Source organism: Eschrichtius robustus, chromosome 20 (assembly GCF_028021215.1).
Source record: "Eschrichtius robustus isolate mEscRob2 chromosome 20, mEscRob2.pri, whole genome shotgun sequence".
NCBI classification, from domain to species: Eukaryota; Metazoa; Chordata; class Mammalia; order Artiodactyla; family Eschrichtiidae; genus Eschrichtius; species Eschrichtius robustus.
In genome coordinates this window covers 46478811-46506546 of record NC_090843.1, presented here as the reverse complement: position 1 = coordinate 46506546, position 27736 = coordinate 46478811, and the positions used below count along the sequence as shown (strand labels likewise).

General features: G+C 37.9%; 1 protein-coding gene across 5 annotated transcripts in view; it reads right to left on the bottom strand.

Moving 5' to 3' along the window:
- CCT6B (chaperonin containing TCP1 subunit 6B) overlaps nt 1–27736 on the bottom strand; it is a 96174-nt gene that overhangs the window by 59787 nt on the left and 8651 nt on the right. For 2 of the 5 annotated variants that reach the window (XM_068529564.1, XM_068529566.1), the window contains 7 exons: nt 20269–20379; nt 19950–20109; nt 17247–17323; nt 16784–16886; nt 16368–16509; nt 2193–2326; nt 9–111 (listed from right to left, as the gene is read on the bottom strand). The exons of 1 other annotated variant lie outside the window; for it this stretch is intronic. In XM_068529564.1, the coding sequence (XP_068385665.1) occupies nt 9–111; nt 2193–2326; nt 16368–16509; nt 16784–16886; nt 17247–17323; nt 19950–20109; nt 20269–20379 (830 nt within the window). The remainder of the gene's footprint in view (nt 1–8; nt 112–2192; nt 2327–16367; nt 16510–16783; nt 16887–17246; nt 17324–19949; nt 20110–20268; nt 20380–27736) is intronic. 2 more of the 5 variants (XM_068529565.1, XM_068529567.1) reach the window with 2 other exon arrangements.

Here is a 27736-nt window from a genome sequence, read left to right as displayed (position 1 = left end):
TTTCTTACCTGTATTCAAATCTATGCCAACAGGTTGTTTTGATTCTGAATGCTCAACCTGAACTTTTACTAGTGTTTCCTGCAGGTCATAACCAGAATTCTGAGCAAGAACCTTTAGAAATAAAAAATAATAAATGTATGTATGGAATTCCTTCATATATATTTGAATATCAGATATAAAAAATAAGGCACTCGGGCTTCCCTGGCGGCGCAGTGGTTGAGGATCCGCCTGCCAATGCAGGGGACACGGGTTCGAGCCCAGGTCTGGGAAGATCCCACATGCCGCGGAGCAGCTGGGCCCATGAGCCACAACTACTGAGCCTGCGCATCTGGAGCCTGTGCTCCGCAACAAGAGAGGCCGCGATAGTGAGAGGCCCGCGCACCGCGATGAAGAGTGGCCCCCACTTGCCGCAACTAGAGAAAGCCCTTGCACAGAAACGAAGACCCAACACAGCCATAAATAAATAAATTAATTAATTAATAAATAAAAATTAAAATGGATATTTCTTTAAAAAAAAAAAAGGCACTGCTCTCCAGTCTTGTGACAACACATCCATAATATAGTAATCATCTCCTTTTGAAGAATTCCATTCTTAATCTAAATCAAATTATTTCATGTACCTAGTAACTTTTATATTTAAACATTTTCCCTATGTACATCACACTAAGTTCTGACGAAGACTAATTAGAGTTTCCCCACCCCACCCTGCTACATTAATTTCCCTCTGTTAGGGAACCGTGGACAGAAACCACCGTTTGCATAAGTTGTCTCACAACAGGAGGTCCCGATAAGGAACAGGGAACTGACAAGGTGCCTCCAAAACCAACCAGAAGAATTTGGGAGGGGCCAAAAAGAGAGAGGAGACACCAGCCCATAATATGTCCTGACAACCTCCCAGAAATCCTCATGCTGGAATCCATCTTGACTGAGAGGTGTGCACGCCCACCAGGAAGGGCCCTGAGTCGGGCCAAATATGGCACAAGCAAGATGATTGGCCAGAGACAACCTGGAAACCAACTGCAGCACCGTAAAACCTGAGACTGCAAGCCACGAGGCAGAGCAGCTCTCCTGGGTTCCCTTACCCTGCTGTTCTCTGCTCGAGCACCCAAGTCTTTTGCTTTATCAGTATGTGTGTCTCCTCAGACAATTCATTTCCGAGTGTTAGACAAGGGTCCCCGAAGGGGTCCCTCTCCGGTAACACCTCCTTGCAAAAGATTTTTTTTTAAACGGAAGAAAGTAGAATGGTATGCTTGTTTGCTTGGTCCCTCTAGCCACATGTTTTCTGGTTTTTCCTGGGCACTTGCTAAACCTGCCCATCTGCATTATATCTGTGCCCCTCATTCACATGAGGAGAGTTATGACCTGTGGCAACAGGGATGGAGATACGTGCACTCCAAGTGAGGTTTATTTCCAAGTGGTCCTAAACCAACAGCTGATGAGTGAAAAGGTACCACCAAAAGTCTACCAGATTTACCAATATGTGTCAACTATAGGATCGTTACCGACTTTGCCTCTTCAGGGGAAGAAAAAAATGGATATCTAATTCACAAAGATTCAACAAATTATTAATAATTTTAAAGCAATTATCAGAGACTTTGCTATCATTGTTAGTAATGTTTTAATTCATGGTAATAGTATATTTGAAAGAGTTCTCTGTGTTTCCAAGTAGTTCGCAATCAGATTAAGGCAAAGGAAAAAAATGGTAGTTCTCTGTCCTTCTGTTCATACATGGAAAAAAACTGGTTTCTCTCCTTTTCTAGGAATTATAATGACAATGACAAATGCAAGCCTGAAGTTCTCACTTCCCATAATTTAAAGTGCTAATACTTTGGGTACCACCAACAAAATAAAGGTCTACTCAAAATCTAATTAAATTTTACATTCTACACTTCTTCATTATGATTAATCATGAACCATTTTTGAAGGAAATTTTTGGAGTTACTTCAACTTTTGGATCTCAGAGATAGAAGCAAAGTGGTAATTTAGCCATTTCATGAAACTCCTACACGAATTCAGAGCTGTTATCCTAAAAAATTCCCTGCTTTAGCTATATAGTATCTTAAACAAAACTGTGTAGGGAAATACAAATACCTGTCTTTCTACTCTACTGTTATACATAATATGGGCAATTTAAAATTAATTAGACACCTTTTGTCTAAACAGTTGTTCTTTGGCCATTAGGATAGTTCTACCTTAGGGATAATGAGTAAAGCATCAGCAAAAGCTTGGACTCCAAGACGAGCTCTTCCTTTTTTACTGTGCTTGTATGTAACTAGAGCTTCAGCTATTGCCACTTCAACTGCACCCGCTCCTGGAACCACACAACCTATTGGAGGAAAACAAATGATTGGCAAGACATACCACACAGAAGAAACAGAGAAAAAAGCGACTAGCTATTCATGTTCTATTATCTTGCCTGCCTCTAAAATGTATTTAAATATATACAGAAATAAAATAAGTTGCATAGCTCAGTGATCACTCAGATGTCTTATGAAACATCCTGAAGTTATACACCATTAAACAATTAACATAGTACAGACAACAGCTGGCTACAAACAGTTTATTTCATTGTTTACAGAGTAGACATTTCTTCCGCCTTCATCCTTCTCCTTTATGACTATATTTAAAAGGTAGTTATTTATAATTTATGGTGGCAGGTAACTAATTATAACATCTGATTTGAAAAAAATGTTAGGCCAACATAATTTGGCCATAGTTTTTGGTATGGAATTCTCAGAACTCAAGGAAGTATTTGCTTTCTGTACAGAAGCAGAACCCAAACTTTCTGAGAAAAAAAAAAAAATTTCGGTGTTCTTATTATTCTAAGGCAAAAGCTCTGGTTAAACACATCAATTTTCACATCAGGATATGACTCTTATACCTGCTGGTATGGCTCTATAAAGTTTTTGAATTTGTAAACTTTAAATCAGTAAACTTGGTTTGGAATCACCCATCTTTAAAACACAGCAACACAAAAAGAATCTCTCCTTTTATTCCACATCATTTTTAAGTTACTACCCCCTTTCTCTGCTTCACTGTACCATAACTGCTCAAGAGAGTTGTCTACCCACAAGGTAATTACATCCTCACCTCCCATTCACACTTTTTAAAAATTCCTTGTTAAATACTGACTACATACAAAAGAATATTTACATGTATAAGATATAAAGAATAAATGTACCCATGTACCTACCACCCAGCTTAAGAAACAGAAAATTACCAGTAGCTTTGAAAACTTCCCTGATCCCATTCTCCTGTGAAAACACAACATACCAAAATGTGTGGGATACTACTAAAGCAGTACCTGAAGAGAAATTTATATCACTAAACACCCATACTAGAACAGCAGAAAGGTCTCAAACCAATGACCTCAGCCTCCACCTTAAGGAACTAGGAAAGGAAGAGCAAATGAAATTTAACATAAGCAGAATAAAGAAGACAGTTAAGATCGGAGTGGAAATCAATGAAATAAAAATGACCAATGTCAGAAATGAAAACCGTGTAGAATCTGTCACTACAGATTCTACAGATATTAAAGGATAATAGGGGAATATTATGAACAATTTTATGCCAGTAAATTTGAAAACTAAGATCAGGGATTGGCAAACTTTCTGCAAAAGACCAGAAAATAAATATTTTAGGCTCTGTGGACCATACCATCTCTTTTGCAACTATCCAATTATGCTAGCATAGCACAAAGTCACAGACAATACATAACAAATGGGAGTAACTGTGTTCCAATATAACTTTATTTACCAAAAATAGGCAGCAAACCAGATTTAGCTCATGGGCAGTATGATCTTAACTTAGATGAAGTAGAAAAATTTCTTGAAAGACACAAAGTACTAAAGCTCACTCAAGAAAAATAGACAACCTGAATGATCCTGTATCTATGAAAGAGATTGAATTTGTAGTTTAAAATCTTCCCATGAAGAAAACTCCAGGTATAGAAACCTTTACTGGTGAATTCCACCAAACATTTAAGGAAAAACTAACACCATTTCTATATAAGAATTCAACACTTTCAGAAAATTAAAGAGGAAAGAATATTTCCGAGGCCAGCATTATTCTAAAAGCAAAAAAGATAAAGGCATTACAAAAATATATATATACAGAACAACACCCCTTATGAATGTAGATGCAACAATTCTTAACAGAATTATAGCAAATTAAATCCAACAATATGTTAAAAAAAAAAAAGACACAGTAAGCAGCATTATTCAAATAGCCAAAAGGTGAAGAAACCCAAGTTTCCATCAACAGATGAACAGATAAATAAAATGTGATACATACATACAATGGAATATTATTCAGCCTTAAAAAGGAAGGAAATTCTGAAACATGCTACAACGTGGATGAATCCTGAAGACATTATGCTAAGTGAAATAAGCCAGTCATAAAAGGACAAATATTGTATGATTCATTCCTATAAAGTACATAGAATAGTCAGATTCATAAAGACAGAATGTAGAATGGTGGTTTCCAGGGGCTGGGGGGAGAAAAGAATGGAGAGTTATTGTTTAATGGGTATAGAGTTTCAGTTTTGCAAGATGAAAAATGTTTGTGATGGATGGTGGTGAACTTTGCACAATGTGAATGTATTTATTGCCACTGAACTGTACACGTAATGGTTTAAATGACAAAAAAAAAAAATCCAAAATTAAAAAAGAAAATTTAATTATTTCTAAAACTTTAATCCATTTTTAAAAAGATAGGGCTTCCCTGGTGGCGCAGTGGTTGAGAATCTGCCTGCCAATGCAGGGGACACGGGTTCGAGCCCTGGTCTGGGAAGATCCCACATGTCGCGGAGCAACTAGACCCATGAGCCACAACTACTGAGCCTGCACGTCTGTAGCCTGTGCTCCACAACAAGAGAGGCCGCGATAGTGAGAGGCCCGTGCACCGCGATGAAGAGTGGCCCCAGCTTGCCGCAACTGGAGAAAGCCCTCACACAGAAACGAAGACCCAACACAGCCAAAAATAAATAAATAAATAATTAATTAATTCAAAAAAAAAAAAAGAAACTATTAAAAAGATAATACATCATAACTAAGTAGGGTTTATCCAAGAATGATTTGAAAATCAATGTAATTTAGTACATTAAGAAACTAAAAGAAAAACCATATGATCACCTCAATAGATGCAGAAAAAGCATTTGACAAAATCCAACACCTATTCTTTTTTTTTTTTTTAACATCTTTATTGGAGTATAATTCCTTTACAATGGTGTGTTAGTTTCTGCTGTATAACAAAGTGAGTCAGCTATAATAAACATATATCCCCACATCTCCTCCCTCTTGCGTCTCCTTCCCACCCTCCCTATCCCACCCCTCTAGGTGGACACAAAGCACCGAGCTGATCTCCCTGTGCTATGTGGCTGCTTCCCACTAGCTATCTATTTTACATTTGGTAGTGCATATATGTCAGTGCCACTCTCTCACTTCATCCCAGCTTACCCTTCCCCCTCCCCGTGTCCTCAAGTCCATTCTCTATGTCTGTGTCTTTATTCCTGTCCTGCCCATAGGTTCTTCAGAACCTTTTTTTTTTTGGATTCCATATATGTATGTTAGCATATGGTATTTGGTTTTCTCTTTCTGACTTACTTCACTCTGTATGATAGTCTCTAGGTCCATCCACCTCACTACAAATAACTTAATTTCGTTTCTTTTTATGGCTGAGTAATATTCCATTGTATATATGTGCCACATCTTCTTTATCCATTCATCTGTCGATGGACACTTAGGTTGCTTCCATGTCCTGGCTATTGTAAATAGTGCTGAAATGAACATTGTGTTACATGACTCTTTTTGAATTATGGTTTTCTCTGGGTATATGCTCAGTAGTGGGATTGCTGGGTCATATGGTAGTTCTATTTTTAGTTTTTTAAGGAACCTCCATACTGTTCTCCATAGTGGCTGTATCAATTTACATTCCCACCAACAGTGCAAGAGGGTGCCCTTTTCTCCACACCCTCTCCAGCATTTATGTTTCTAGATTTTTTGATGATGGCCATTCTGACCGGTGTGAGGTGATACCTCATTGTAGTTTTGATATGCATTTCTCTAATGATTAGTGATGTTGAGCATCCTTTCATATGTTTGTTGGCAATCTGTATATCTTCTTTGGAGAAATGTCTATTTAAGTCTTCTGCCCATTTTTGGATTGGCCAATACCTATTCTTGATAAAGATTCTCAGCAATAAAAGAGAACTTCCTCAATTTGATAGCAGATGTCTATGAAAAACCTACAGCTAGTATCACACATAGTGGAAAAAGACTGAATGTTTTCTCCCTAAGATCAGGAACAAGGAAAGGATGCCTACTCTCACCATTTCTATTCAACGTTGTATTGAAGGTTTTAGCCCATGAAATAAGGCGCAAAAAGAAATAAAAGATATCCAGATTGGAAAGAAAGAAGTAAAACTGTCTCCATTAACAAGACAACATTATCATTTATATAGAAAATTCAATGAAATCTATAAGAAAGCTACTAAAACAAGTGAGTTTAGCAAGGCTGCAGAATTCAAGATCAATATACAAAAATCAACTGTATTTCTATATATTAACAACTAACCATCAGAAATTGAAATCTTAAAAATACTATGTACAGTAGGATAAAAATACATGAAACACATAAGGATAAATCTGAAAAAAAAAAGATGTGAAATACTTAGTATACTCACATACTAAAAAGTATAAAATACTGCTGAGATCATTTAAGAAGGCCCAAATAAATAGAAAGATGTACCATGACTCAATATTGTTAAAATATCAATTATTCCCAAACTTATCCATAGATTCAGTGAAATTCCAGCCAAAATCCCAGCAGTTTTTTGGTAGAAATTGACAAGCTGATTCTAAAATTGATATGAAATGCAAAACATTTAAAATAACCAAAGTAACTTGAAAAAGAACAAAATGGGAGGATTAACACTATAGATTTCAAGACTTATTATAAAGTTACTATAAACAAGGTAGAATGACATTAACACTGAGATAAACAAAGAGATCAATGAAATATAGAACCACACAAATATGGACAACTAACTGATTTTCAACAAAAATGCAAAGGCAACTCAGTGAAAGGATAGTCTTGTCATCAAATAGAGCTGAAACAATTTGATACCTATACACAAAAAAACAAACTTAGATCCATACTTTGCAGCATATACAAAAATTAACTTAAAATGAATCACAGACCTAAATATAAAGCCTAAGACTATAGCACTTCTAAAAGAAACATAAAAGAAAAATTTTGTGACCCTGGGTTAGGTAAAGATTTTTTAGATACCACCCAAAAGCATAATCCATGAAAGAAAAAATTGATAAATTATACTTCATTGAAATTAAGAATTCCTCTTTGAAAGGCACTGTTATGAGAATAACAGAACAAACTACAGAGTAGCAGAAAATATCTGCAAATCATACATCTGAAAAGGTATTTGAATCCAGAATATACAAAGAACTCTCAAACTCAACAATAAGAAAACAACCCAATTTTTAAAAGTGCAAAAGATTTGAACAGAAACTTCACCAAAGATATGTGGATAGTAAATAAGCATGTGAAAGATGCTCAATATCAATGATCATTAAGAAAATCCAAATTGAAGTCACAATTTGGCTTTTTAAATTTTAGAATGGCTAAAATGAACATGACTGACCATATCCAGTATTAGTGAGGATGTAGAACAACTGGAATGCTCATAAATGGCTGGTAGGAATGTAAAATGGTACATGGCAAAACAGTTCAGCAGCTTCTAAAACGTTAAACATGTACCTTCCATAGTACTGCATTCCTAAGCATCTACCCAAGAGAAATGAAAGCATAGATCCATACAAAGAATTGTACACGAATGTTCATAGCAACTTTATTTGCAATAGCCAAGAACTGTAAACAACCAAATGTTCATCAATAGGTGAATCTGATGAAATAAATTGCAGTATATTCATATAATGGAATACTATCTAGCAATAAAATGAACTACTGATTAATAACATCAATTAACTTAAAAATAATTATGGTGAGTAAAAGAAGCCAAACAAAAAAAAGACTACATATTGTATTATTCCATTCATGCAAAATTCTAGAAAATGCAAACTAATCTATAGCAACAGAAAGCTGACTGGAGGTTGCCTGAAGGTAGGGTGACACAGTGAGAGGAGGCGGGAAGGATTACCAAGGGGCAATGAGGTAACTTTTTGGGGTGATAAATATGTTCATTATCTTTAATGAGGGGATAGTTTCATGGCTTTAAATGTGTGTAGTAGTTCATTATATGTCAATTTTACCTTGAAATATTATTTCTTAAAAAACTAAGAGGTTACACCACGATGAAGAGTGGCCCCCGCTTGCCGCAACTAGAGAAAGCCCTTGCACAGAAACGAAGACCCAACACAGACAAAAATAAAAAAAAATAAAAATAAAATTAAAAAAAAAAACTAAGAGGTTAAAGTGATTTAAAAAATAGTCCATCTTTCTTTGTATCCTAAATTCTAAGAATCAGGTTGAACTACCAACGACTTCATGCCTGAATCATATACGTTTATCTTCTTGAAAAAAATGCTACTAGCTTTTATCAAAAGTGACTACAAGAAGGAGGGTCTTATATCAAGCCCAATATTTTTTCAATTTAGAAACTGCTCTGTTTTCTCCTTTTCAATGATGAAACCTATATAGCTAACTGTATCTCTTGATGTTCTGGCAGTTTAAATATTATACTATTATGTTTGCTATATTCATATTCTTTTTTCCTAGGTTCTAATTTTCCATTTCAGCTTCTATTTTACCATTATTTCACATATATGTTTTTGCTTATCAGACAAATCTGATGTATTGTTTATAGAGTTTATTACTCTATTTTTTGAGATACAATTCACATACCATAAAATTCAGCCTTTTAAAGTATAATTTTCAGGGCTTCCCTGGTGGCGCAGTGGTTAAGAATCCACCACGGGGACATGGGTTCGATCCCTGGTCCAGGAAGATCCCACATGCCATGGAGCAACTAAGCCCACATGCCACAACTACTGAGCCTGTGCTCTAGAGCCCACGAGCCACAACTACTGAAGCCCACACGCCTAGAGCCCGTGCTCCACAAGAGAAGCCACCACAACGAGAAGCCCACGGGCACCACAACAAAGAGCAGCCCCTGCTCGCCGAAAATAGAGAAAGCCAAGCGCAGCAACGAAAACCCAATGCAGCCATAAATAAATAAATAAATAAATTTATTTTTAAAAATTTTAAAAATAAAGTATACTTTTCAGTAGTTTTTAGTATATTCACATGATTGTGCAACCATCACCACTATCTAATTCCAGAATATTTACCAAAAAAACCCTGTACCCGTTATCAATCATTCCCTATTTCCCCTTTCCCCAACCCCTGGCAACCACTAATCTACTTTTTGTCTGTATGGCTTTGCCTTTCCTGGATTCATATAAATGGAATCATATAACATATAACCTTTTGTGCCTAGATTCTTTTACTTAATATAATGTTTTCAAGGTCATCCTTGTTGTAGCATATATCAGTATTTATTCCTTTAGAGTACTCCATTGTATGAATATACCACATTTTATCTATTCATCAGCTAATGGATATTTGGATTGTTTCACTGGTTGGCTGCTATGAACACTCATGTATAAGTTTTCTGGATGGACATATGTTTTTACCTCACTTGTACACACACCTAAGAGCTGATTTGCTGGTCATATAGTAACTCTACCTTTAACCTTTTGAGGAACTGCCTGTTTTTCAACAGTTCCCACCATAAACGTATGAGGGTTCCAATTTCTCCACATTTTTGTCAACATTTATTATTGTCCAGCTTTTGATTATAGCCATCCTAATGACTGTGAAATGGTGGTTTTGGTTTTCATTTCCCTAATGAATAATGATGTTGAGCATCTTTTCATGTGCTTATTATTCTCATTTAAACATGTGTTTTGGGTTTTTTTGGTTTGGGGGTGTTTCTTTTTCTTATTGGAGTAAAATTGCTTTACAATGTTGTGTTACTTTCTGTTGTACAATGAAGTGAATCAGCTATATGTATACCTACATCTCCTCCCACTTGGACCTCCCTCCCCACCTTCCCCCCCCCCCCCAGTATCTAGGTCATCACAGAGCACCGAGCTGAGCTCCCTCTGCTATACAGCAGGTTCCCACTAGCTAGCTGTTTTACACGTGGTACTGTATTTATGTCAAACCTAATCTCCCAATTCGTTACACCTTCCCCTTCCCCCGCTGTGTCCACATGTCCATTCTCTACATCTACATCTCTATTCCTGCCCTACAAATAGGTTCATCTGTACCATTTTTCTAGATTCCACATATATGCATTAATATACAATATTTGTTTTTCTCTTTCTGGCTTACATCACTCTGTATGACAGACTCTAGGTCCATCCACATCTCTAAAAATGACCCAATTTCATTCCCTTTTACGGCTGAGTAATATTCCATTGTATATATGTGCCACATCTTCTTTATCCATTCATCTATCATTGGACATTTAGGTTGTTTCCATATCCTGGCTATTGTAAATAGTGCTGAAATGAACATTGGGGTACATGTGTCCTTTCAAATTATGGATTTCTCAGGGTATATGCCCAGTAGTGGGATTGCTGGGTCATATGGTAGTTCCATTTTTAGTTTTTTAAGGAACCTCCATACTGTTCTCCACAGTGGCTGTATCAATTTACATTCCCACCAACGCGCAAAAGGGTTCCCTTTCTCCACACCCTCTCCAGCATTTATTGTTTGTAGATTTTTTGGTGACGGTCATTCTGACTGGTTTGAGGTGATACCTCATTGCAGCTCTGATTTACATTTTCTATGTATAGTATCATGTCATCTACAGTGACAGTCTTACTTCTTCTTTTCCAATTTGTATTCCTTTTCTTTCTTTTTCTTCTCTGATTGCTGTGGCTAGGACTTCCAAAACTATGTTGAATAAGAGTGGTGAGAGTGGACAACCTTGTCTTGTACCTGATCTTAGTGGAAACGCTTTCAGTTTTTCACCGAGTATGATGTTTGCTGTGGGTCTGTCATATATGGCCTTTATTATGTTGAGGTAGTTTCCCTCTATGCCCATTTTCTGGAGAGTTTTTATCATAAATGGGTGTTGAATTTCATCAAAAGCTTTTTTCTGCATCTATTGAGATGATCATATGGCTTTTATTCCTTAATTTGTTAATATGGTGTATCACACTGATTGATTTGCATATACTGAAGAATCCTTGCATTCCTGGGATAAATCCCACTTGATCATGGTGTATGATTCTTTTAATGTGTTGTTGGATTCTGTTCGCTAGTATTTTGCTGAGGATTTTTGCATCTGTGTTCATCAGTGATATTGGTGTGTAATTTTTTTTGTGTGATATCTTTGTCTGGTTTTAGTATCAGGGTGATGGTAGCTTCGTAGAACGAACTGGGGAGTGTTCCTCCCTCTGCAATTTTTTGGAAGAGTTTGAGAAGGATCAGTGTTAGCGCTTCTCTAAATGATTGATAGAATTTGCCTGTGAAGCCATCTGGTCCTGGACTTTTGTCTGTTGGAAGATTTTTAATTACAGTTTCAATTTCATTACTTGTGATAGTTCTGTATATATTTTCTAATTCTTCCTGGTTCAGTCTTGGAAAGTTGTACCTTTCTAAGAATATGTCCATTTCTTCATGGTTGTCCATTTTATTGGTATGTAGTTGTTTGTAGTAGTGTCTTATAACCCTTTGTATTTCTGCAGTGTCAGTTGTGACTTCTCCTTTTTCATTTCTAATTTTACTGATTTGCATCCTCTCTCTTTTATCTTGATGAGACTGGCCAAAGGTTTATCAATTTTGTTTATCTTGTCAAAGAACCAACTTTTAGTTTTATTGATCTTTCCTATTGTTTTCTTCATTTCTATTTCATTTATTTCTCCTCTGATCTTTATGATTTCTTTCCTTCTACTGACTTCGGGTTTTCTTTTTTTTTAAATATTTATTTATTCATTCATTTATTTATTTATTTATTTATGGCTGCATTGGGTCTTCGTTGCTGTGCTCAGGCTTTCTCTATTTGCAGCAAGCAGGGGTTACTCTTTGTTGCGGTGCACAGGCTTCTCATTGCGGTGGCTTGTCTTGTTGCACAGCACAGGCTCTAGGCATGCGGGATTCAGTAGTTGTGGCATGCAGTCTCAGTAGTTGTGGCTCACAGGTTCTGAGTTCAGTCTCAATAGTTGTGGTGGACGGGCTTATTAGTTGCTCTGCGGCATGTGGGATCTTCCCAGACCAGGGCTCGAACCTGTGTCCCCTGCATTGGCAGGTGGATTTTTAACCACTGTGTCACCAGGGAAGCCCTGACTTTGGGTTTTCTTTGTTCTTCTTTCTCTAGTTGCTTTAGGTATAAGGTTAGATTGTTTATTTGACATTTTTCTTGTTTCTTGAGGTGAGACTGAATTGCTATAAACTTCCCTCTTAGAACTGCTTTTGCTGTATCCCATAGGTTTTGGGTCGTGTTTTCGTTTTCATTTATTTCTATGTATTTTTCTATTTCTTCTTTGATTTCTTCAGTGATTTCTTGGTTATTTACTAGTACACTGTTTAGCCTCCATGTATTTGTGTTTTTTTACAGTTTTTTTTTCCTGTAATTGATTTCCAATCTCATAGCATTGTGGTCAGAAAAGATGCTTGATATGATTTCAATTTTCTTAAATTTTCTGAGGCCTGATTTATGACTCAAGATGTTATCTATCCTGGAGAATGCTCCACGTGCACTTGAGAAGAAAGTGTATTCTGCCACTTTCAGGTGGAGTGTCCTATAAATATCAATTAAATCTATCTGGTCTATTGTGTCACTTAAAGCTTGTGTTTCCTTACTTATTTTCTGTTTGGATGATCTGTCCATTGGTGTAAGTAGGGTGTTAAAGTCCCCTACTATTATTGTGTTACTGTCGATTTCCTCTTTTATGGTTGTTAGCATTTGCCTTATGTATTGAGGTGCTCCTATGTTGGGTGCATAAATATTTATAATTCTTATATCTTCTTGGATTGATCCCTTGATCATTATGTAGTGTCCTTCTTTCTCTCTTGTAACAGACTTTATTTTAAAGTCTATTTTATCTGATACGAGTATTGCTACTCCAGCTTTCTTCTGATTTCCATTTGCATGGAATATCTTTTTCCATCCCTTCACTTTCAGTCTGTACGTGTCCCTAGGTCTGAAGTGCGTCTCTTGTAGACAGCATATATACGGGTCTTGTTTTTGTATCCATTCAGCCAGTCTGTGTCTTTTGGTTGCAGCATTTAATCCATTTACATTCGAGGTTATTATCAATATGTGTGTTCCTATTACCATTTTCTTAATTGTTTTGGGTTTGCTTTTGTGGGTCTTTTTCTTCTCTTGTGTTTCCTGCCTAGAGAAGTTCCTTTAGCATTTGTTGTAAAGCTGGTTTGGTGGTGCTGAATTCTCTTAGCTTTTGATTGTCTGAAAAGCTTTTGATTTCTCTGTCGAATCTGAAGGAGATCCTTGCTGGGTAGGGTAATCTTGGTTGTAGGTTTTTCTCTTCCATCACTTTAAGTATATCCTGCCACTCCCTTCTGGCCTGCAGAGTTTCTGCTGAAAAATCAACTGATAACCTTATGGGGATTCCTTTGTACGCTATTTTTTGCTTTTCCCTTGCGGCTTTTAAAATTTTTTCTTTGAATTTAATTTTTCTTAGTTTGATTAATATGTGTCTGGTGTGGTTCTCCTAGGGTTTATCCTGTATGGGACTCTGCACTTCCTGGACTTGGGTGACTATTTCCGTTCCCAAGTTTGAGAAGTTTTCCACTATGATCTCTTCAAATATTTTCTCACACCCTTTCTTTTTCTCTTCTTCTTCTGGGACCCCTATAATTCCAATGTTGGTGCGTTTAGTGTTATCCCAGAGGTCTCTGAGATTGTCTTCAATTCTTTTCATTCTTTTTTTCTTTATTCTGCTCCTCGACAGTTATTTCCACCATTCTGTCTTCCAGTTCACTTATTCATTCTTCTGCCCCAGTTATTCTATTATTGATTCCTTCTAGGGTATTTTTCATTTCAGTTATTGTGTTGTTCATCTCTGTTTCTTTGCTCTTTAGTTCTTCTAGATCTTTGTTAAACATTTCTTATATTTTCTCAATCCGTGCCTCCATTCTATTTCTAAGATTCTGGACCATCTTTACTATCCTTACTCTGAAGTCTTTTTCAGGTAGGTTGCCTATTTCCTCTTCATTTATTTGGTCTTGTAGGTTTTTACCTCGCTCCTTCATCTGTGACATATTTTTTTGTCGTCTCACTTTTTTTTTTTTTATGGGTGGGATTGTGTTCCTCGTTTACTGGTTGTTTGGCCTGAGGCTTCCAGCACTGGAGTTTGTAGGCTGTTGGGTAGAGCTGGGTCTTGGTGCCAAGATGAGGACCTCCGGGAGACCTCCCTCTGATGAATATTCCCTGGGGTCTGCGGTTTTCTGTTAGTCCAGTGGTCCGGACTCAGAGCTCCCAGCGCAGAAGCTCTGGCCCAACCCCCGGCTCATGAACCAAGATCCTGCAAGCTGTGTGGGGCAGCTAAAAAAAAAAAAAAGAAAGAAAAAAGAAAAAAAGGAGCAGAATAATAACAAAGAGTAAAAAATAAAATTAGATTAGAAAACTAACAGGTATGTTAGAAAGAATAAAAAATAAAAATATAGATGAAACAACAACGGAAGGTAAAACAGAACCAAAATAGTAAAAAAAAAAAAAAAAGAGGAGACAAAGAAGAAAAAGTCGGAAAAGGCCTTGGCTGTGGGGTGGTGGGGCTTAGGCAGGGGCAGGGTTTAGGTGGCAGACGGGGCTTATGCTTAGGACCCACAGGGTGGGGAAAAGGTCCTGGCGGGGGTGGGGGGGGCTTAGGCTCAATGCCGCAGGAGGGGCCCAGGAGTGCCTCTGGCCCTGGAGGGTGGAGGACCAGGTGCAGGACGCCAGCAGGCTCACTGGGCCCAAGTGGGCAGGGGAAACGCTAGCACATTCCCCCCGATCATCTGATCCCGGAGGGCCCCTCCCCGTTGGCCTCTCTTCTTCTTCTCCCCCCTCCCTCCATCCTATGCCCCTGGGATCCACACGGCCAGAGGGGACCCCAGAAGGCAGGGGACCAGACCCGGAAGCCCAACAGGCTTACCAGGGCCAAGTGGGCAGGGGAAACGCTCACGGCACTGGATCCTCTGGCCTCGGATGGTCCCCACCCCCATCCACCTCTCCTCCTCTTCCCCTCTCCTCCCTCCCTCCTACGCCTCTAGGACCCACGAGGCTGGAGGGATCCCTGGAGAACAGAGCACCAGGCCCAGGAGCCCAGCAGGCTTCCCGGGCCCAACTGGGCAGGGGAGATGCTAGGCGTGCTCCTCCCTGATCCTCTGAGCCCCAGAGGGTCCCTCCAGACGTGGGAACCCCTCCCCCCTCCCAACCACCCCTCAGGTGAGCTGGTCCTGTCCGGCCTCCACTTATCCTTCCCCCTCACTCCCCCTTCATTCTACCCGGTTGCTCAGGGATTCCTCCTGTCTCCTTGGGCATCGAGGTCCCCCACCAGCATCCGGGAGGCACCCTAGTTGTGGGGAGACACGAACTCCGCATCCTCCACCACTGCCAACTTGACTCCGTCCCAAACATGTGTGTTTTTATTGAATTATCTACCCTAACTCCTTTTAGAAGGTTGGAGGTTTAAATTATCATTAAATAATAAATGCTAATATTCTTCTCTAATCTTTCTTAAAATTACACTGCAGTGAGGAAATGGAATGGGTTCTAAGCTGTAAAAGCTTTTTCATGGCTTTAAAAATAAATTTCTAAAAAATGATACTACAATATTAAGAGTTTTTCATTTAATGAACAGAAGTTAATTAAAAAGGCAGCATAGGGGCTTCCCTGGTGGCACAGTGGTTGAGAATCTGCCTGCCAATGCAGGGGACACGGGTTTGAGCCCTGGTCTGGGAGGATCCCACGTGCCGCGGAGCAACTGGGCCCGTAAGCCACAACTACTGAGCCTGCGCGTCTGGAGCCTGTGCTCCGCAACGAGAGAGGCCACGACGGTGAGAGGCCTACGCACCGCGATGAAGGGTGGCCCCCACTCGCCACAACTAGAGAAGGCCCTCGCACAGAAGCGAGGACCCAACACAGCCAAAAATAAATAAATAAATTAATTAATTAATTTAAAAAAAAAAAAAGGCAGCATACTATTAAGAATATTCCAAAAGAGAAAACTTCACAATCCAAACTATAAGCTGTCCAAAGTGAAATGAGAGAATAGTAATCATTCATATGTTTTAAAATACTATGTATACCATGATAGATGTATTACTACTCTAAAAATACATGAGGTTCATATGTATCACAAGAAAGAGATTACCATCTTCAATGGCATTTTTGATGGCACAAAGACCATCCCTTACAGCATCCTTGATTTGTGTGAGAGTATGCTTATTTGGTCCTTTAACCAACAAGGTGACAGAGTGAGGGTAAACACATTCCTCAATAAAAGTGTATTTTTCCTCACCTTAAAGGGTAATACAAAAAGACATAACTTTAATACGTAATGTCATTATGAAGTCAAGACCTAGTTTATAATATTAGAACCCAATCTTCATGTGAATTTCTCTTATCAAGCATAACTAAATATATGTTAAAAGAAGTTAAGATATATTTGAACTCTTAACAAACACTTAGGTAAATAAATTGTAAAATCTATCCTATGGATTCTCAAAACATTTAGTGTTAAAAAAAAAAAGGTTTACTGTTCACTTTATAACCACTGCCCACAGAAACACTCACTAATGTATACTCATGTACAAGACCAGCATGTCCCAAGCAATCTATACTGAGGTCTTCAAGAGAATTCACAGCCATTCCACCACAAGCAAGACAGAGTCTGAAAGTACATATATGCCACCATAGCTTTGGTTATGGAAAACACCCAGACTAATTTCTTAAAGGTGAAAAGATAATCTAACACAGTAGACTGCATTTTCACTGTATTCTATTGTTTTTCAAATCTGTTTTAAGAAGATGAAAGCCTTCTGAGGTTCTGATGAGAAAAAGTTCTGAGGTGGGTTAACAATCTTAATTTTTAATAGTTCCATTATTTACTGAAACTACAAAAAAAATTTGGAATTTGTATGGTACTATTTTGCTCAACAACATTTATGTAAAAGCTAAAGGGAATACACATGGGACAATTTCAATTTAATCTGTCAAAAAATTTAGGATTCATAATTATCTGCAAGCTTACCTTTCCATATTTCTTCTTTTTGCTCTCCGAAGAGCTACGATGCCATGTTTTGCATCTAAGGAAAATGGATCAATTCCCTATAATCAAATTAGCATAAAAGTTACACGCAGGTTTTAAGCCAGTAGTTCTCAAACTTTTTGGTCTCAGCACTGCATCAATACCTTAAAAATTATTAAGAACCCAAAGAGCTTTCATTTATGTGAGCTGTATTTTATGTGAGCTATAATATTTTATCATATTATAAATTAAAATGGACATTTTTGAAATATTTATTAATCCATTTAAAATAACCATAAACTCATTTATGTTAACATAAATAACATTTTTAATGAAAACTTATTATAAATCCCTAAACAAAAAAATACACCATTCCCTGGTGGCACAGTGGTTAAGAACCCACCTGCCAATGCAGGGGACACAGGTTCGATCCCTGGTCCAGGAAGATCCCACATGCCGCGGAGCAACTAAGCCTATATGCCACAACTACTGAGCCTGCGCACCACAACTACTGAAGCCCACATGCCTAGAGCCCACGCTCCACAACAAGATAAGCCACCACAATGAGAAGCCCACGCACCGCAACAAAGAGTAGTCCTCACTCGCCACAACTAGAGAAAGCCACACGCAGCAACAAAGACCCAATGCAGCCAAAAAGATTTTTTTTTAATTAAAAAAAAAAAACTGTGAGAGTAGTGTTGTTGTTTTACATTCTTGCAAATCTTTTTAATGTCTATCAATAGAAAACAGCTGGATTCTGACAGCTGTTTCTGCGTTCAATTTGCTGTGATACGTTGTTTTGGTTAAAGTATATGAAGAAAACCTGGCCTCCACAGATATGTATTGGAAAAGGGAGGAATATCTTAATAGCCTTTTCAGATAAATGTGGATATTCTTCTTTGATAGTATACCAAAACTCAACAAGTGATAGTTTCTTCAAGGTTAGTTTCCAAGTGGAAGATGAAACCGCATCAATGAACTTTTCATACCTCCTCACATTAAAATCCATTTGTCTATCTTGCACTTTGAATGGATTACTGATTTTGTTAAATCATGCATTTTTTTAGTCATATAGAAAATATTCACTAAGTTAAGGCAGAGCTTCCAAATGCTGACATATTTCATGGTTATACAATATCAAAAATATCACATTTGTGGGACTTCCCTGGTGGTGCAGTGGTTATGACTCCCAATTCATGGTGCTCCCAATGCAGGGGAACTAGATCCCACATGCATGCTGCATGCCACAACTAAGGAGACTGCGTGCCACAACTAAGGAGCCTGCCTGATGCAACTAAGACCCAGCACAACCAAGTAAATAAAAAAAATAAATAGTTTAAAAAATATATCATGTTTGCTAATCATCACTAATATTATCAGAAAAGTCTTTTAAGTACTGGAAAGCTGTCAAGCCCATAGTGGCAGATACAAGTTTTCCAAAATTCTAATTTTTGTTTGAAAGCTTAAATGTTATCATTGCCAACACATACTGCCTGTTGTTTCCTTAAAGTGACAGGACTGTTTCATTCATTTCTGAGAAAAACCTACCAAATACCTATGTCTAAATAACCATTCTGTCAGTCATTCTTTCAAATAAAAATGGCATTCCATGAAAAAAGTGGCTACTATAGCTTGCAACTCAATTACATAAGAGCTTTCCTTCAAGACCCTTATTTTGATATGTGGCAGAAGTATTTTGTGCATACTTCACATTTTGTGACACAGAATTATAAAAGGATGCATCCATTTCTGGATATATTTCTGGAAAAAACAAAAACACTAAGTCGAAAAGATACACGCACCCAGTGTTCACAGCAACACTATTTACAAGAGCCAAGACATGGAAGCAACCCAAGTGCCCATGAACAGATGAATGGATAAAGAAGATGTGGTGTATGTATACAATGGAATATTACTCAGCCATAAAAAAAGAATGAAATACTGCCATTTGCAGCAACATGGATGAACCTAGAGAATATTATGCTTAGTGAAATAAGTCAGAGAAAGACAAATACTGTATGATATCACTTACATTGTAGAATCTAGAATCTAAAAAATTATACAAATGAATGTATACGAAAAACAGGAACAGACTCACAGATATAGAAAACAAACCTGTGGTTACCAAAGGGAAAAGGGAAGGTGGGGAGGGACAAATTAGGGGTATGGGATTGACAGATATAAACTACTACATATAAAATAGATAAGCAAAAAGGATATACTGTATAGCACAGGGAATTATACCCATTATCTTGTAATAAACTATAATGGAGTATAATCTGCAAAAATCACTTCACCTGAAACTAACACAATATTGTAAACCAACTATCCTTCAATTTAAAAAATAAACAAAGGATGCAAATTGAAGGATCAAAATGTAATAAAATTATTAAGTTTTGCCACTTCATCAAGACATTTTTAAATGAAACTGCCCTTTTTGTGTGCAGGGTGATGTGGCAATAAAGAATACGATGACTAGCACAGTTTGGTGCTACTGCTTTGATTTGTACTAAGGTGCCAGCAGTTTTACCTATCATTGCTTTTGCATCAGCATTGCAGATGTCGACGCAATGTAAAGGCATTATTATTAACATTATGAAAATAGTTTTGACCTCACAGGCCCCCTGAAATAGGGTCCACAAACCCCACTTGGCAAAACACTGAAGAACATTTACGAACAGTGAAAATCTAAACTTTCTGTCTCACCTTTTGATTAATGACAACAAATCCTTTATTGGACTGAGCACAGACTTTGTCTTTCAGGTCTATTATTTTTTGTACTCTATCGTCAATAAATTTTCTTTCAGCTTTTACCAATTTCTCTTTCTCTTCTGCAGTCTTATAAAAGAAACCAGAGCTCACCTCCCTAAAAGATTAATAAAAACAAGCTAGTAAAGGCAAGGTGGGGGAAGAGGGAAAGGTAGAAAGAGTTTATACTAAACATTTGGGAGGTAAGAAAGGGATTAAAAAACACTTTCAGAAAAAAACAATTTCAAAGGATACAAAGAATAACTGACATACGTACGTTTTTTCATATTCTAGTGATACATTACAAGTAAGGATAAATGCATCTTGTACTCGCTTCTTCATATCTAGATGACGGGCACCATGATCCAAAACTAATCCTCTGATCAACCTATTAAAAATATGTAATGTTTCTTACTTTGAATAAACACTCTAAAATTTGGTATAAAATTAAAACTATACTCTTAAAGTTGTAACATATCTGCCAGGGCAGTTGTTACACACTGTTTCCTTATACCAACTTTAAGCCTAACACATAATTAGTAAAATTAGGAAAGAGAACCTATTTTAACACAGTGTGACTGTGAAGTCACAATGAAAAGTCAACCCAGAATTATTCTTTAAATTATGTGGCTCAAACATGTGACACAGCTGATCAAGTAATGAAAGGTAGGCACACAATGAGTTTCTTAGGAACATTTGTTCAAAATAATTACATGGAATAACTAAAAATTGTTAACCTAAATGTCCAACAATAGGGCATTGTTCAGCAGATAATGACTCAACTATGTGTTAGTCATGAAAACCATGTAATAACATGTAAAAATATTTACAGGGGTAGCTAATAAGCAGAGAATGACAAATTACATACAAAGCACGATTGTAACTATTCTTTTAAAAAATAAGCACCTTGGGGGACTTTCCCTGGTGGCGCAGTGGTTAAGAATACGCCTGCCAATGCAGGGAACATGGGTTTGATCCCTGGCCCAGGAAGATCCCACATGCCGTGGAGCAACTAAGCCTGTGTGCCACAACTACTGAGCCTGTGCTCTAGAGCCCACGAGCCACAACTACTGAGCCTGCCTGCCACAACTACTGAAGCCTGCACACCTAGAGCCTGTGCTCCGCAACAAGAGAAGCCACCACAATGAGAAGCCCGCCCACTGCAACGAAGAGTACTCGCCGCAACTAGAGAAATCTTGTGCACAGCAACGAAGACCCAACGCAGCCAAAAATTAATTAATTAATTAATTATTTTTAAAAAGCACCTTGGCATTGAAAAGGAAAAATGGAAGAAAACTAAGACTAGGGTTATGCTTGGGTGGTAGGAATAGAGATAATTGGGGGGGGGGGGGAGGCTTTTTTCCTATTTTCCAAGTGATCTTTCAAGAGAAAATATTTTTATAACTTTTAAAAATTCATTTATACCCAATTAGGAAATGCATTTCTACTTATGAATCTTTTATAACCAATATTTGTTACACATTCATGTAAAGAAATAATTTTTTAAATAGTTAAGCATAATTATAGGGAATTTTTCAAAATTTTCATCTAACTAGATTACTCCAACTCCTAACTGAATGTGAAGATACTTTATTTAGGAAGAACAAAACAAACTATATGTTCAATATTCTTCACTCTTCAAGTCTCCTTCACTCTTCCCCTTCCTCTCACTCTCAGCAAATGATTTTGCTGCTTTGACAAAATAAAAACACTGTCCCATCACTACCTCTACCAATCCACCTGCACTTGAACCTGAACCTCCTATGACTAGGAATGAATTGCCCATGCTCCTCTCTAAGGTTAACCCCTCTGCTTGTGTACTGTATCCCATTTCCCCTCTCTGCTCCTGCAACCGTCCCCTCTTCCCTCACATCAACTGTTCCTGCCTACAGGAGCATCCTCATCAGGGAACAAACTTGTCATAGTAATTCCCATCTTTAAAACAAAAAATTCTCCTTCAACCCCATTCCCATATTCCCTTCTAGCTACTGCCCCACTTCCCTGCTCCCCTTTAGAGCTAAACTCCTCTGAGTTGTCTACATTTGCATCCTCACTTCTTCCCTAACCATTCTCTCTTGACCCCACCTTCAATCTGACTTTCACACTCACCCCTTTATTGAATCAACTTTCATTAAAGTCACCAAAAAACTAAACGTTCTCCAAATCTAATGGTCAATTCTCAGTTCACTACTTGCTCATCAAACTGTCAACCGCACATGACATAGCAGATTATTCTCCCCTTCTTGAAACACTTTCTTCTCTTACCTTCTGGGACACTATTCTCCTTTGGCTTTCCTCCTATCTCACTGACCACCCCTTTTCAGTCTTCTCTGCTCAGTCCTCCCTACCTTCTCAATTTCTAAACATTGGAGTTTTCAGGGCTCAGTCTTTAAACTTCCTCTTCTCTCTATCTATATCACTTCCCAGATGATCTTATTAACTCTCATAGGGACTTCCCTGGAAATCCAGTGGTTAAGACTCTGTGCTCCCAGTGCAGGGTGCATGGGTTCAATCCCTGGTCAGGCAACTAAGATCCCACATGCTGCACGGCACAGCCAAAAAAATTAAAAACTAAATTTAAAACTCTCATAGCTTTAAGTCATCCACACACTGATGACTCCCAAATAAATATTTCCAGTCCAGACCTCGATCCTGAACTCCTGACACCTCTCTCCAAATTCTTACGCAACATCTCCACATGGACATCTAATAGGCATCAAAACATAACATTCCCCAAGCTAAACTCTTGATTTATTTCCCCAAACCTGCTCTTCCCAGTCTTCTCCATCCCAAGAAATGGCATCTCTGCTTTTCCAGCTGCTAATGCAAAAACCCAGGAGACATCCTTGAATCTTCTGTTTCTGTCACATTCTATGTGGAACGTCAACAAATCCTACTGCTCCTTCTTTCTAAGTATACCCTGATCCAAACCTTTTTTTCTTTTCTCACCTATATTACAACAGATTCCTAACCGGTCCCCTGCTTCTGCCCTTGCACCTCCCACCCTGCTCCACAGTGTACTCCCCACACAACAACCACGGAGATCCTTCTGAAATATAAACCAAGTACTTGTTGCCCTCAGCAATGGTAAGGTAATTTGGACCAACCCTACTACCAAAAGCAACTAAAAATGCTGGATTAAAAACAAAACAAAAAAACCTTAAAAACTCTGCAGAGCCATAAAACAGTAAAGAGCTACAAAAGTTTTCTTTTCAAAACTGAAAACAAAACAGGAACTCCAAGAGGTAAGTAGATAACTGCAACCACTCACCCTAAAGTCATCTGACAATTCAGGCAAATCTGAATTTTGACCTCATAATGAGAGGGGGACAGAATTTTAAAAGTTCAAGGCTCATCCAAAGTACAGAGTATAACAGTAAGACCCTCTTCACATTAAACTAGAACCTCAAAGGCTACATACTCAGGGTACAAACCAGCAGCCCTCACATGGACTTGCAGTTAGAATTCACAACTGGTTATTCAAAAAAAACCTCAAGCTGTGGATTTAGCTTAAAGTCGTCCCTGGGCGGGGCTTCCCTGGTGGCACAGTGGTTAAGAATCCGCCTGGCAATGCAGGAGACACAGGTTCAAGCCCTGGTCTGGGAAGATCCCACATGCCGCAGAGCAACTAAGCCCGTGTGCCACAAATACTGAGCCTGTGCTCTAGGGCCCATGAGCCACAACTACTGAACCCGTGTGCCACAACAACTGAAGCCCACGTGCCTAGAGCCCGTGCTCCACAACAAGAGAAGCCACCACAATGAGAAGCCCATGCACCGCAATGAAGAGTAGCCCCCGCTCGCCACAACTAGAGAAAGCCCGCACGCAGCAACAAAGATCCAACACAGCCAAAAATAAATAAATTACTTAATTTTCAAAATAAATAAATAAAATAAACACCAGAAGTAGACAAGACAAAACTTTAAATATTGTAATTATCAAACTGAACTATATGTTTAAAGAAACGAAAGGTAAGTTTGAAAAGATCTGCAGGGAACAGGAAACCATAAAAAGTGACAAGGCAGATTTAAGAACGAACCAAATAGAGAGCCTCCCATCAAGCCTCTTAGATAGCCTCAACCACCAGAGGGCAGACAGCAGAAGCAAGAAAATCTACAATCCTGCAGCCTGTGGACCAAAAACCACAGTTACAGAAAGATAGACAAGATGAAAAGGCAGAGGGCTATGTACCAGATGAAGGAACAAGAAAAAACCCCAGAAAAACAACTAAATGAAGTGGAGATAGGCAACCTTCCAGAAAAAGATTTCAGAATAATGGTAGTGAAGATGATCCAGGACCTCGGAATAAGAATGGAGGCAAAGATTGAGAAGATGCAAGAAGTGATTAACAAAGACCTAGAAGAATTAAAGAACAAACAAACAGAGATGACCAATACAATAACTGAAATGAAAACTACACTAGAAGGAATCAATAGCAGAATAACTGAGGCAGAAGAACGGATAAGTGACCTGGAAGACAGAATGGTGGAATTCACTGCTGCGGAACAGAATAAAGAAAAAAGAATGAAAAGAAATGAAGACAGCCTAAGAGACCTCTGGGACAACATTAAACGCAACAACATTCGCATTATAGGGGTCCCAGAAGGAGAAGAGAGAGAGAAAGGGCCAGAGAAAATATTTGAAGAGATTATAGTCGAAAACTTCCCTAACGTGGGAAAGGAAATAGCCACCCAAGTCCAGGAAGCGCAGAGAGTCCCATACAGGATAAACCCAAGGAGAAACATGCCGAGACACATAGTAATCAAAGTGGCAAATATTAAAGACAAAGAAAAATTATTGAAAGCAGCAAGGGAAAAACGACAAATAACATACAAGGGAACTCCCATAAGGTTAACAGCTGATTTCTCAGCAGAAACTCTGCAAGCCAGAAGGGAGTGGCATGATATACTTAAAGTGATGAAAGGGAAGAACCTACAACCAAGATTACTCTACCCGGCAAGGATCTCATTTAGATTTGATGGAGAAATCAAAAGCTTTACAGGCAAGCAAAAGCTAAGAGAATTCAGCACCACCAAACCAGCTCTACAACAAATGCTAAAGGAACTTCTCTAAGTGGGAAACACAAGAGAAGAAAAGGACCTACAAAAACAAACCCAAAACAATTAAGAAAATGGTCATAGGAACATACATATCGATAATTACCTTAAACGTGAATGGATTAAATGCCCCAACCAAAAGACATAGACTGGCTGAATGGATACAAAAACAAGACCCATATAAATGCTGTCTACAAGAGACCCACTTCAGACCTAGGGACACATACAGACTGAAAGTGAGGGGATGGAAAAAGATATTCCATGCAAATGGAAATCAAAAGAAAGCTGGAGTAGCTATACTCATATCAGATAAAATAGACTTTAAATAGACTTTAAATAGACTTTAAAATAAAGAATGTTACAAGAGACAAGGAAGGACACTACATAATGATCCAGGGATCAATCCAAGAAGAAGATATAACAATTATAAATATATATGCACCCAACATAGGAGCACCTCAATACATAAGGCAACTGCTAACAGCTATAAAAGAGGAAATTGACAGTAACACAATCATAGTGGGGGACTTTAACACCTCACTTACACCAATGGACAGATCATCCAAAATGAAAATAAATAAGGAAACAGAAGCTTTAAATGACACAATAGACCAGATAGATTTAATTGATATATATAGGACATTCCATCCAAAAACAGCAGATTACACGTTCTTCTCAAGTGAGCACGGAACATTCTCCAGGATAGATCACATCTTGGGTCACAAATCAAGCCTCAGTAAATTTAAGAAAATTGAAATCATATCAAGCATCTTTTCTGACCACAACGCTATGAGATTAGAAATGAATTACAGGGAAAAAAACGTAAAAAAGACAAACACATGGAGGCTAAACAATACGTTACTAAATAACCAAGAGATCACTGAAGAAATCAAAGAGGAAATAAAAAAATACCTAGAGACAAATGACAATGAAAACACGACGACCCAAAACCTATGGGATGCAGCGAAAGCAGTTCTAAGAGGGAAGTTTATAGCTATACAAGCCTACCTAAAGAAACAAGAAAAATCTCAAGTAAACAATCTAACCTTACACCTAAAGAAACTAGAGAAAGAAGAACAAACAAAACCCAAAGTTAGCAGAAGGAAAGAAATCATAAAGATCAGAGCAGAAATAAATGAAATAGAAACAAAGAAAACAATAGCAAAGATCAATAAAACTAAAAGTTGGTTCTTTGAGAAGATAAACAAAATTGATAAGCCATTAGCCAGACTCATCAAGAAAAAGAGGGAGAGGACTTAAATCAATAAAATCAGAAATGAAAAAGGAGAAGTTACAACAGACACCGCAGAAATACAAAGCATCCTAAGAGACTACTACAAGCAACTTTATGCCAATAAAATGGACAACCTGGAAGAAATGGACAAATTTTTAGAAAGGTATAACCTTCCAAGACTAAACCAGGAAGAAACAGAAAATATGAACAGACCAATCACAAGTAATGAAATTGAAACTGTGATTAAAAATCTTCCAACAAACAAAAGTCCAGGACCAGATGGCTTCACAGGTGAATTCTATCAAACATTTAGAGAAGAGCTAACACCTATCCTTCTCAAACTCTTCCAAAAAATTGCAGAGGAAGGAACACTCCCAAACTCATTCTATGAGGCCACAATCACCCTGATACCAAAACCAGACAAAGACACTACAAAAAAAGAAAATTACAGACCAATATCACTGATGAATATAGATGCAAAAATCCTCAACAAAATACTAGCAAACAGAATCCAACAACACATTAAAAGGATCATACACCACGATCAAGTGGGATTTATCCCAGGGATGCAAGGATTCTTCAATATACGCAAATCAATCAATGTGATACACCATATTAACAAATTGAAGGATAAAAACCATATGATCATCTCAATAGATGCAGAAAAAGCTTTTGACAAAATTCAACACCCATTTATGATAAAAACTCTCCAGAAAGTGGGCATAGAGGGAACCTACCTCAACATAATAAAGGCCGTATATGACAAACCCACAGCAAACATCATTCTCAATAAAAAAAAAAAAAAAAGAACGAACCAAACAGAACTTCTATAAATAAGTAAAGACACCTACACATACACACACATATATTAAAAATAAATAAAGTATTTATAGATGAAATATAACATCTGAATTGGCTTCAAAATAATCCAGGTTTGGGCAGGGGGAAGGAAAGAGGAGTATATACGGGGGATATAAGACTGGCCATATACTGATTATTGATAAAGATGAGTGACAGATACGTGGGAGCTCATTCACTATTCTATTCTACTCTTATATATGTTTAGAGTTTCCCATAATAGAATGTTTAAAATGAGTTAAGTCCGAAGTCAACAAGGTGCTACTCACTCTGAGTACATACATACTCAGACAATGTTATAACTGTCTTACCTCTCTGACCTCACCTTCTACTACTTTTTCCTCTTCCTCTGTTCCAGGCACACTGGAACACCCCAGCACACTTCTGCCTCGGGGCTTCTTCCACTGTTATTCCCTCTGCTTAGAACACTCTTCTTCCAGATATGCACATGGCTAGCACTAGAAACCCCTTTAGCTCTCTAGTTTACTTTCTCATCACAATGATCTTCCCTGACTACCCTAAAATCATGCACATGCTCACATATACAGCTGCTCTAGCCTCTTCACAGCACTTATTAGCATTATTTGTCCACCATC